At 36.2% G+C, this 13089-nt stretch overlaps 1 protein-coding gene and 1 pseudogene across 14 annotated transcripts in view; one reads left to right on the forward strand and one right to left on the reverse strand.

Annotated features, from left to right (window-relative positions):
* Window positions 1–1022: 1022 nt before the first annotated feature.
* THOC2 (THO complex 2) overlaps window positions 1023–13089 on the reverse strand; it is a 117924-nt gene continuing 105857 nt past the window's right edge. For 7 of the 14 annotated variants that reach the window (XM_045994891.1, XM_045994890.1, XM_045994885.1 and 4 more), the window contains 6 exons: window positions 12858–12995; window positions 12444–12513; window positions 12204–12361; window positions 10100–10176; window positions 9573–9618; window positions 3790–3920 (listed from right to left, as the gene is read on the reverse strand). In XM_045994891.1, coding sequence (XP_045850847.1) covers window positions 9591–9618; window positions 10100–10176; window positions 12204–12361; window positions 12444–12513; window positions 12858–12995 — 471 coding nt within the window. In that variant the 3' untranslated portion in view covers window positions 3790–3920; window positions 9573–9590. Of the gene's footprint in view, window positions 1861–3789; window positions 3921–3942; window positions 4077–9572; window positions 9619–9660; window positions 10177–12203; window positions 12362–12443; window positions 12514–12857; window positions 12996–13089 lie in introns of those variants that run through there. The other 7 variants (XM_045994883.1, XM_045994879.1, XM_045994881.1 and 4 more) reach the window with 7 other exon arrangements.
* LOC123934801 lies at window positions 1855–4118 on the forward strand (annotated as a pseudogene).

Raw genomic sequence — 13089 nt, forward strand, 5'->3', positions numbered from 1 at the left:
ACCTATGGCTGCTTTCATGCTATAATGACAGAGCCCAGTTGCAACAGGGTATAAACAGCCCATTAAGTCTCAAATATTTACTATCCAGTCCTTTACAGAAATAGTTTGCTGACCCCCAATAGCACTCATTTGGCCCTTATCTCAAGCTAGACTGGAAGCACCCTAGGTACAGGAATTAGGTCTTAATACCCCATTGTATCTAGAGCAGAGTAGATGCTTAAAAACAGCTATCACTACACAAATATAGATTTCCTACTTTCAACATAAATTATTTTTGCACAGTTAAATCCAAAGTTAGTATTATCCATCCTCAATGCATTTCTAGCAAGGATACAACCAAAGTTCACCTGTGTTCAATTAATTTGAGGGATCACCTGTGTTCAATTAATTTGAGGGACAAGGAGAAAAGATCCTGATCCTAAGCAAGTAGTGATCCTTCTGGTTCAAACTCATAATCATGTATTCTTTAAATGTGAATGCAACATAACTGGAGAGCTCCTCCCTGCTACGTTTCAGACAAATGATTCTAAGGTGAACCATAGCTATTTTCTCAATGTCAAAATCATTTTAATAATGCATAATTTCTTTTTATGCCAGGCACATTATGGGTGCTCAACAGTCACTGAATGGATCATTCTCCCATAATTACTGTGTTCATCAATTTTTGCAAATTACAATTACCTGAAAAGGGGCATCAAGATTTATATCCCTATGCCAATTCTCAAATATGCTCAGTATTTCTCAATCCTTTAAAAAATTATAGCCTTGTCATTCTCTAAAAAAAAAAAAATTTAATTTGCATAGATATCATTAGTTCCAAAGAATTGAAGAATAAATGGATAATTTTAGGCACGATTACAACCCACCATTTACCCCAGGTGCAGAGGTTAACAAATAAGATTTTTTCATATTATCGGATGAGAGGTCATTTGAAAACACTGCAGATCATGGACTAAGAAATGAAAAGGGCTAGGAGCCTTACTGAACTATCTTTACTAAGTTATTGTGAATAAGCAACAATATACACAATGATATACAATCATTTGAGAAAACTATTGTTTATTTAGAAAAAAGGTTACACTGGTAGAATTCAGTAGATAAAAAAATTTTCTTTTAAAAATGTCACTGTGAAACTTTTCCAGACGAAAGTTCAGCAATACAAAGCTCCTGTAGCTGTAGAATTAAAACACAATTAACTTTTGGTTGTCCCCACCCCCAGATTTGTCTAACATAATTACAAGAAAAAAATGGCAAGGGACAAGTGAGTGCTGGTACCTTTTTCTTTTTTTAAACAGATTTTAATGTTGTACATGTACTATATAAAATGATTCCTAAGCATTGCATAAGACACTGCTCCCACTTCGTTTTTAGTGACTAATATTAAAAACAGGCCAAATAATAAATTAAAACTGAGTTTTAAAATGAGGTAAATTCAAAATGGTTCAATAATTGTTTATTTTCAGTTTCAAACAATAAAAAGGAAGCAATTCAGATAAAAAAAAAAAAAACAAAAAAACAAAACTAAACCCAGGCAATATTTAGTTATTAACCTAAAGTGAAATTCTGTACATATGTAACCTTATTTGCTTGTTGGGAACCGTATGCAGCACATTGTGCTAAAAATATGGAACAGTTAACACTTTCAGCCATTTACTGAAAATAAACATGTAGAAACTAAGCAACAAGTTAAATACAGTAATGCACAACTCAACAATTTTAAGTTTTCGGCATGGAGCAATAAAGCAGATAACTGAATAACTTAAGAAGATGCAAATGGGCCCTCTTGATTCATAATTCTCGGCAATCTACTCAGGAAAATTAATTTCTGGTCACAGCTGAACAATTTCATTCCAATCTCACCTGAAAGAAACAAAGTGATTATATTGATAGATAAGAAAGGAAGAAGAGAAGGAAGGACACAGGGAAAAGAAAGGGAAGCGGGGGATGGAAAAAGGGACAGAGAGAGGGAAGGAGAAACCAGGGAGGGAAGGAATGGAAGGGAGGAAAGAAGGAAAACAAGAAGGAAGGAAAGAAGGAAGATTTAAGAAACAAAGAAAAATTAATGAGTTCTATCAATAACAAAGGCTTGAATTAAGTCCCTAGATAAGAATGAAATATTTGTGTATTTCTCATCACTTCCCCCTCTCAGAAACCATTAAAGATAGGCACAATATGAGGAGTTAAAAAAAAACACTGAATATTTTGTCTATGAGAGAGGGAGAAGTTGGGGAGGGGAGGGAGGATAAAATGAAAGAGAAACAAGAAAATATTCCACAGGGGCAAGCAATAGCTTGTCAAACGTAAACAGAACAGAGCAATGAAAAGGAACCAATTTTACATGATCAACAAAAAAAAGAAAAATGACATCACATTTTTCACAAGGACACGATTTTAATAGTGACTTATATTAAGATGCAATGTCTGCTAAATTATAAAAATTGCTTTAAAAATATATTGACTTAATTATACTCATTTCCTTTCCTTTATGTACTGACATTTTCAAATACTGCATATTGAAATAAATTCAAAACATGATCATTACAACATGTGGCAAATAACTTCATATCTGCCTAACATTGTTCTCAAATTTTAAACTAATGCTTAAAGCATTAAACTTTATTGACGAAAATACTACATTCACATATTTCATAAAACCAGAGCTAGAAGGGCCTTGGGAAGTAATCACACTTGCATGAAATCCTGGCAAATAATTTACACATCATTTCTATACAGCATTCTGTTCACACCATGTATAACCTTGACATTACCAATTATAACTATGGATACACTAATGTTGAACTTACAATTTTAATACTTAAAAATCATTGTTCCTGTCCATCACTGATGAATGGATAAACAAAATGTGGTACACATTCATACAATGGAGCATTACTCAATTATAAAAAGAAATGAAGTTCTGATACATGCTATAACATGGATGAACCTTGAAAACATGATGCTAAGTGAAAGAAGCCAGACACAAAAGGCGACATATTGCATGATTCCATTTTTATGAAATGTCCAAAACAGGTAAATCCATTGAAACAGAAAGTACATTAGTTGTTTCCAGGGGAGGGGAAGGAAAGAACTGGGAGTGACTGCTAATATGTATGGGGTCTCTTTTGGAGGTGATGGAAATGTTCTGGAATTAGTGGTGATGGCTATTAACATAGTGAATATACTAAAAACCACTTTAAAATTGCAAATTTTGTTATGTAAATTTTATCTCAATTTTTTAAACTGCAAAAGAAAAAAACAAAAGAAAGTGTTGCAATAAAGAGTATCATGATTTCAGTATGGCCATAACTAGAATAAGAAATGGGGGTCTCAATCATGATGATGTCACAGTAGAATTACCGGGCAAGGAAACTTTTGCTGACATACTTAAGGGCACATTAAGGGATAAAACTCCTGTTGCCATTAAAACATGTAAAGATGATCTTTCCCAGGAACTGAAATTAAAATTTTTACAAGAAGCCAAAATCCTCAAACAATATAACCATCCCGATATTGTCAAACTTATAGGAGTTCGCACACAAATACAGCCTATCTATATCATTAAGGAACTGGTTCCAGGCGATTTCCTCTCCTTTCTGAGAAAGAAGGATGAACTAAAACAGTTAGTGAAATTTTCATTAGATGCTGCTTCTGGATGGCGAATCTCGGGTAAAAATTGTATACACAGGGACCTTGCTGCAAGAAACTGCCTGGAGGTGAAAATAATGTTCTGAAAATCAGTGACTTTGGAATGTCTCGTCAAGAGGATGGTGGTGTGTATTCATCTTCTGACTTAAAGCAGATTCCCATTAAATGGACAGCACCAGAAGCTCTTAATTATGGGAGATATCGTTCTGAGAGTGACGCATGGAGCTTTGGCATCCTCCTCTGGGAGACCTTCAGCTTAGGGGTCTGTCCATACCCTGGAATGACAAATCAGCAGGCACAAGAGCAAGTGGAAAGAAGATACTGGATGTCAGTCTCTCAGCAGTGTCCAGAGCGTATTTACCAATACAATGTTGAAGTGTTGGGATTACAAACTTGAAAACCGCCCCAACTTCAGTGAACTTCAGAAAGAACTGCCATCAAGAAGAAAAGTCATATAGTGATGAAACAGTGCCAAACTCAGCCTTCAGGACTCTATCTTCCAGCAGAGTAATGTTTTCTTCTCATTAAAAATGCGTTTATACCACATTACCTGGAACATTCTCCTAAGGTTATTGTTTTATTTTTTTAAATATGTGCCACTCTAATGATTGTAAATAAGAAAGCACAGGTGCTAAATCCAAGAGATAACACAGATCTTTTTCATACTTAGGACTGCTGAGTTTCACAGGGCTTCTACTTCAGGCTGGGTCAGAGCTGGCTGTCCTCCACCTTAGACATCTCTACTCTATCAGTGCTATCAACTGCACTGGTAATACTGTGCTTGCAGAAAGACAAGATTACCTTTAAAAACATCACCTTTTACTAGGTATTATCTGGCTATGCAGGATATCCTGAGGTTTTCTTCCTCCCTCCCCCAACCCCCACCCCTAGAAATTGGCCCTGTTGTATTAGTAAGCTTGCAATTTCCCTAGGTTCTACCACACCCTCCTCCTGGGCATCAGAAAACTGCATGAAATGCCCTTGAAGAGCATGCTCTCAGAGCTGAGTCAGCTAGTTTTAAATGATGTTACTTTATACAGAGCTGTGACAGCAAGAAGCAAGTCTGAAAAGTAGAGTGGTCTGGAGAAAAGAACAGCTAGACCAGCGATCAAAATAGAGAAGAGAAGCAAATATAGATTCAGTCTTCTTATCCAAGGTATGCCCTTATAAACACACACATATTCTAATTTTATGATCAAATTCACCAAAAGATCCTAAGAAATGTTTTAATAGCATAGATTCCTCATAAAGGAGCCCTCTTGATGGCAACAGAATTTTTTTAGAGAAACTAGAAAACACAGGTCCACAGAATTAATAAGATTGCTTTGGGTTAAGTGTCTTCACCTCAAAGGAGGCATCTGAGAATCGGATTCCCTTCATTTCCACCAGTTTCTGAAGTTATCAGGATTTTGTAATCCTATTACACACACACACACACACACACACACACACACACACACACACACACACACAGAGTAGAAAGGCATATATGGATGAAGCTGACAGTTAAAAAGTCAAATGAACATTTATGAAGAAGAAAGTAGACACAGGAGAAAGACATAGGGATAGCCATCTTTTTTTTTTTACGATTTTATTTATTTGACAGACAAAGATCACAAGTAGGCAGAGGGACAGGCAGAGAGAGGAGGAAGCAGGCTCCCTGCGGAGCAGAGAGCCTGATGCGGGGCTCGATCCCAGGACTCTGGGATCATGACCTGAGCCAAAAGCAGAGGCTTTAACCCACTGAGCCACCTAGGTGCCCAGGGATAGTCATCTTAATTCCACTTTACTCCACCATTTACTCTCCTTATACTACTGCTACCTAGGAATTCTTATCATAGTAAACATACTTCCTGAGATGGTCCATGTAGATAAACGTAACAAAGAATTAAAACTGGGATTCTGTTGAACTCTATCTTAGCAGACCTACGGGTGCCTCTCAGGATAAATGCATGAATAAGGGATAGTCATACTCAGGGATAAATGTGGCATGGGAGCCCTTTTCTAGGTGCTCATGCCTAAATCCTAATAAAAACAGCACAGCACCTAGTGAATATTTGGTCTACCCTATGTGAGAGAAAGAAAATAGAAAATTCCTCCTATTCTGTCCAACTTTTTGATATCCTATGAATATCAGTGCAAAGAACACACACCCACTGAATAGTATAAATAAGGGAAATGAAGAGAAAAATAGTTTGTGTCTATCATTTCAATCTCCTAACAAAACTTTCCAATGCATTTAATGATTACTACATATAGATCTAAATGAAAGCAAAAAAACCAGCCCTCAAAAATATGTTGTAACACACAAAGCAACCTCTTCTTAAACAGGGTACTACCAAATGCCATCAGTGAACTTTGAGGGCAAAAAAAGTCCAATGCTCTTTCTCATCAATCCCAAAGAGATATACATAATACTTCTGCACATAGCTCTCCCTGTAGAGTTAACTGAATATCTGAAACATAGCAGGCAATAAAGAAAAATACCTGGTTGGTTGATTAAAAGGAAAGGATGAAGTTTCTGCCTTCAACAAGATCACAATCTAAGGAGAGGGATATGTAACATACTCATATATTACACAGGAATCTGTGAATGAGACTCTGTAGGCAAGCTGACATGCCCACATGTAAGCAATGGGAAACTAAGAAAGAAACTTAACTGAACACTCCCCCTCCTCAATGGGTATTACCAGGACCTAGGACTGTGCTTCACCATGATGACACATTCCTAAAATAAGCAATCTTTGAGCACGTAGGAGGTCAGTTTCCAAGTATGGACTGAAGAAAAAAGGTTCAGAACAGGAACTGCAAAATCAATTGTTTACAGAGGCTAGTATATAATGTAAACAAATGAAGTAAGCTGGGTGGGAACTGACTGAGGTAACTATTAAATAAAAAAAGACCCACTCTCTACCTAAGGGGGGCAGCTCCTAGGATGCCCAGCTGATTGTGACCATGCAGAAACTGGACACAGTGCTGTCAGATGTTCCAATTCTTCAAGAGAAACTGAAATTTGGACTTTTTCATATTGATTAAAACAAAGTTAAATATTATATGAGGCCAAGAAAGTACATTTAACAAGCCACATTCTGCCCAGGGGCTGAGAGTTTGCCCTTGGGCAGAATGTGGTTTAAAGGATAAAAGAGTTAGGTTACACCTATGATACCCGGAGGTAAGAGAAGGACCTGCAAAACAGATTAGGCCTCATTGGAGCATTGGAGTGGAGGATTAGAACAAGAATGTAGTATACAAAAAATACGTATGGGTAGGATAGAGCTTAACTGCTAATGTTCTTTGAAATCAAGAATCAAAGTCCAAGAAGACTGAGCTTCTCAATCTGGGAGCCAAGTCTCAGTACAGCATCTGGTTCACAAAAGGACTCTCAAAAGTTAGCTAAAACCTGACACTTAACAGAGGATCACACAAATCAAATTAAAATTGAGATGCTAAAGGAACCTGGATCGAAGAGAAAAATTTCAATTGGCAGAAGTTTTTAGAGATTAAACTAGAGGAAAAAGTTAAAGGTAAAGCAACTAGTAGTGTTCAAGAGACTAACTCAAGGAGAGGAAAGATGAATTTGGACAAAAACGTTAGCAATAACAAGTAACAGAAGATATAGAGAATAAGGAGAAAGGATTTTACAACTAAAAATCATGAGATAGGAAAAGACAACAGAAGACTTTGGAAGCAATCTAATCTGGGTCACATTTATATATTATATTTTCTTATCTCTAATGTGATCATTTTAATTTTCCGGAAATCAGGGCAATATTTACAAATCAATGTCATTTCCCTATCCACTCTGCTCAAAAAAAAAAGTTCTAGAAACCAACAGTGGATCTTAGAATTAATAACATCTCTGAATCATGGAAATGTGACATTATGCGGCAGTTCTCTTTTATGTAGAATGTAAAATAACTTAAAAAGGGAGCAGCAGATTTGAAGTAGCCTAAAGGTAAATGGTGCCAATCAGAAATGATGAGATTTCTAAAGGATCAAGAACAAGAGAAAGACCTGACCAATCCTAGAATGTACCCAAATAGAAGGAGGCAGCCAGAACAGCTGGAAGAAGGAAAAATCAACCAGAGCCTCAAAAAAATTAAGAGTCTACCCAAGGATAAAGTACAGGACATGGTTGTCAGGAAAAAATTTAACAGCATGAACATCAAGTCAAATATATCTGATATCTGAATTGAGAAGGTTTGCTACAAGACCACTAATCAAACATTTAATACCCAAACCAGTCTTTTCATGCCTTTGGTCCTGAAAGCTTATCGAAAGAGGTAAAATACAAATCCATGGCCCATGTTAATAAGAACGCAAAAGAAATCTGTCATAAAACCTTCACATACCAAAGAATAATATTTAGGTACTAAGTAAAGAGACAATATATAAAATCACAGTGAAAGTGGTCAGTCACAATGGTTGACCCATTCCTAATGAAGATGTAAGTGGTAGGTTTTTTGCTTTCTTTAATAAGGAGACCATGTGAAAGCAAGAAGTAAAAAGCAAGATGCCAAAATAAAAGAAAGTAAAGTGAAGAATAAAAAAAAGAAGTTTATAGTTCGCTGGGGAAGACAGCTAGTTTGTTGGGGCGAGGGATGACTAGAACTGAGGAATGGGCCATCTTTCTAAAGGTCTTCAAGAAAACCTACTAAATTCTAAGTGTTCTCTCATAATTCTCATTTAGCCTATTCTACTACTTAGATAACAAGCAGAGAATAACAAAACTGAAAAGGCACACACCACTTGTTAGAACGTTACCCAGGTGGCCTGTTCTGCAGCCAAAATAAATGGGACAAAATCCATACCCTAAAACTGATACCCTTACACAGAACGGGCTCTCACGCATTTCTGGCTCTTAATTTAAACAACTGCAAATAGCCTTAGTTATCTCTGGTTTCATAAAAGCAGCAGCAAATAATATTAGGGGGAGGGTGGAGACGCAAGTATACTTTATATAGTATATAGAGGTGAATATAAAGTATACTTTATATCATTAAGAAATGATAGCTAATAAGGAAGCAAGAAAATGGGCTATAAAAGAGTTGACAACTTCAAATACAGCCATCTCAATTAAATGTAGAGGGTAAAGCATCTTATAAACCTCAAGAATCCTAAAGCATCACCAAACAAGAGCTATTCAGATGACGATCTGAGTACTCAAAAAAAAAAAAAAAACAAACTAAAGTTCTGAACACTCTCTTCACTAAAAGTGAACTACTGTACACATACAATTTATTTAAAATGGTTAAACACTTTTAAAATCTCATATAGGGCAGAATTACCTTGAAAACGAAACTGCGTATTTTAAATTCCAGAACAAAAAGCACAGACCATATTTTCTGGCCTTGCAAAACATGGCCTGTGGTAGCAAAAGAGGCATAAAAACTTAGAACAAAAATTTCTGGATAACACATCTGCAGGAAAAGGCAAAAAGAGGAACAGAGAACACTAAAGGGCAAGAAAACCTATGTGTGAATACTGGCTCTGTCAGCTAATACCTCTGCTAGCCTCTTCAACTTAACCCCTCAGAGTCTCAGGTTCTTCACCTGTAAGGTGCAGATATCAGCACCACCCACAAGGCTATAGGTACTTTTTAAAAAAAAGGTGATTAATTATCCAGAGAAGTTGGGAATGAGTGGTGAAGAGAAAGCCAGATGTTCTTAAATACATCTTGGTGCTAAAAAAACACAAACAAACAAACAAACAAAAAACCCCTGCATGGCTAATCAGCGAGCTTAAGATGAAAGCAGCTTAAAAATAACTGTGATTCTTGTTTTGCATCTGTACCTGAAGACCTGGTCATTAAGAGTTAGGTGCAAAATTCAAGTTGCATCTTGCAAAATGTATCTAGTTTCTTCAACATTATCAGACCTCGTTTCATATTTCTATCTTTAAATAAAAGGAGGTGAGAAAACACTCACCTTGATTGAAAGTCTTCATTATCTGTGCTTGTCCGAGGACTTATGAGTAGATGACAAATTAAGGGAAAACAACTTTGGGAAAAAAAAAAAAAAGGAATGGTGTCTCAATTTTTAGTGCAGTCCTTCAGTTTGCAGGCCTAATTGGCTCTGACCAGCCTGGTAGCTTCAACTTCCACCAGCTCTGCTCATCTGCTGCATCATCTTGCCCTTCTAATTCCCATGCCCCCGGCCCAAGGGACTCCCTGTTCCCTTTCTTCCTCTCAGTAGTAATACAACCAGAGAGAATCGAAATCCCTTCACAGCATAAAACAACCTCAGTCACCACAGAAGTTAAAAAAGAAATGTATCAAGTCTCCCACTTCCGCATTTCGTACATTTGAGAGGGTTAACTGAAGAGACTATTTAAAAGCTAATAAGCCCTTAAACTTTATTCAGACCACATACTACAAGGGTACAATTCTAAACATGACCAGTATCAAAGCTTTCCATTACACTGATTAAAAACTCCAATAAGATGAAAAGGATATTGTTTCTTCTCTTCCTTTCCTCCTGAACTGTCCCGTTTCTCTTTCTTTTCTATCTTTTCTTTATCATGCCTGGACTCCTATAAGGAATGGTGGAATTAGTTTGGGAAGTGAAAACCAAATATAAAAATCAGCTCCAAATCCCTTTTTTTCACCCACTAGTCATACATTTTTCTTCAAAAACGTATTTAATGATGCCAAAAGCACAAGCAACAAAAGAAAAAAATTGGACTTTGTCAAAAACAAAAACTTTCATGCATCAAAGAACACTAGCAAGAAAGTGAAAATACAATGTACAGAATGGGGGAAAATATTTGCAAATCACACATCTCATATGGGTCTAGTATCTAGACTATATAAAGAAGTCTTACAACAGAGCAACAAAAAGACAGACAATCCAATTTAAAAATGGCCACAGCATCTGAACAGATTTCTCCCAAGAAGGTATACAAATGGCCAACAAACACATGAAAAGATGCTCAACATCATTAGTCATTAAGGAAATGCAAAATAAAACCACAATGAGATACCACTTCACACCCACTAGGATGGCTATAATAAAAAAAATTTTTTAATAAAAATAAAAAAAAAAAAACAGAAAATAACAAGTGTTGGCAATGATTTAGAGAAACTGGCACCCTCATACATTGCTGGTAAAATAGAAGCAGTCCAGCCACTGTGGAAAAGTTTGTTGGTTCCTCAAAAAGTTAAACATAGCATTACTATATAACCCAGAAATTCCACTCCTGGGTATACGCACAAGAGAACTAAAAACGGGTCTTCAAACACTTCAGAGCAGCACATGAACATTCATAGCAGCACTATTCACTACAGCCAAAGGGAAACAACAAAAAAGTCCCATCAACTGAAAAATGGATGAACAAATGTGGTATATGCATATAATGGAATATTATTCAGCCATAAAAAGAAATGGAAGTACTGATACATGCTACAGCATGGAAGAATCTCAAAATATTATGCTAAGTGAAAGAAGTCAGACACAAAAGGCCACATTATTATGCGATTCCATTTATATAAAATATCCAAAACCGGCAAGCCCATAGAGACAGAAAGCAAATTAGTAACTGACAGGAGCTAAAAGGAGAGGGAAATGGGGAATGACTGCTTAATGGGTATGGGGTTTCTCTCTGGGATGATGACAATGTTTTGGAACTTGATAGACATAATGATTGCACAACACTGTAAATATACTAAATGCCACGGAATTGTACATTTTACAATGGCTATCTTTATGTTATGTTAATTTTACCTCAATTAAAAAAAACACTTATTTAAAAGGAGCAGCATCACTTTTAAAACATACAGAAATTTTTTTTTTTAAGTAGGCTCCATGCCCAGGATAGGGCCCAAGGCAGGGCTTGAATTCACAACCCTGAGATCAAGACCTGAGCCGAGATCAAGAGTCGGAAGCTTAACCGACTGAGCCACCCAGGCGCCCCAAAGCACAGAGAAATTTTAAAATGATTACCTTATAATTTTCCAAAACTGCTTTTAAGAACTATGACTATGTATACAATAATGCTTTTGAAACACTTTATACCTTAGTAATGACTTGCCTACTTTATGGCAGATGCATGAAATGTATTATGAATATCATCCATGAGTATCTAAGAAAATGCACATTATACTTAGTTTGAAAATCAAATACAAGTTACAAACACACAAGTTTATTAGGAGAAAATGTTATAAAAATGTTTTTAAAATCACAAATAATAAAGACTTTATGACAATGTAATGATCAGGGAGAAAGAATACACATGACCATATTTTAATCTCATGAATGTAAAGAAACCAAAACACTGCTGGCGAGGAGGAATAAAAGAAAACACAAAAAGAAAAGGTAAAGGGTAAAGCTCAATGAATAGAAGCAGGTGGGGGTGGAATGGAGAGAAAAGGAATTTCAGAGATAAACTAATTCTACTCCCCAAATTGGCTGGAATTCCCCCCAGATAACCCTCCCCCACTGACTCCTCTTCCCACCCTCAAATAATTAAACAAAGACTTTGATTATCAAATTAACTCAGTATTTGCTAAATACTCAATTTTTTAAGAAAAAGCCTTTTGTTCCACTGTTTCCCTAATTTACCTTTTTGCCACCGGAGGAGATTTTATCCATCTTTTCAGATTTAAAAGAATCGCCACCTTTTTCTTTGCCTGAAGATTTTGACTTATTTTTTTCCTTGTCTTTCTCATTTGGGTAAGGAGACTCACACGGACTTTCACTTTTGTGTTTTGAAACCCCCACTAAAAGTATAAAAGAAAATCATGAAAGCCTTTTCCAGTTCAGTTTGACGACAGCTTTGAAAGCATTAATAAATCTACCTACTTGTTCCATTTTCCTCTTTTCGCCTCTTGGCTAAGTCCGGTGGCACTTCCCGGTCATTGTTTGAATGATCCTAGAACCAAGAATTGTGAACTACATTGATCAAGAGTTTATGTTTTTGTTTTAAAATATTACTTTTATACAAGGGCACAGCTAACTAGCATTGGAGAGTATTGTCAGTCCTTTCACACTGCAAAATGACATGAAAGACAAGCAGAGCTGGTAGAGATTGTTAGGCTGAATGAAGATCCTTACTACTGTAGAAGATTCAATTCAAACATGTTTTAGGTGAAAATACCACTTAAAACACCAAATAACAGCCTGCCATGCAACAAACTAGTACTTTAAAAGAGGCAAAAACACACTACCATACACGATATAATGACTTTCCAAACTAGTTTTTAAGAAGTTACAAACCCTTTTCCGTTCTTTCCTGTCCTTTTCATCTTTTTTCTCTCTTTCTCTGGATCTTTCCCTTGACTTGTCCAAGTCTTTCTTGTCCATTTCTCTCTCCTTACTCTTGGACAGTGGTGGAGGAGTATGATTAATGTAGAGCTGTTAAATTAAGGCAATATTACTAAAGATTATTAGTTTTCCAGTATCGGCATCATCTGCTTGATTCTTTATTTAATGAAAAGACAATTGGTAG

Source organism: Meles meles, chromosome X, assembly GCF_922984935.1.
Source record: "Meles meles chromosome X, mMelMel3.1 paternal haplotype, whole genome shotgun sequence".
NCBI lineage: Eukaryota > Metazoa > Chordata > Mammalia > Carnivora > Mustelidae > Meles > Meles meles.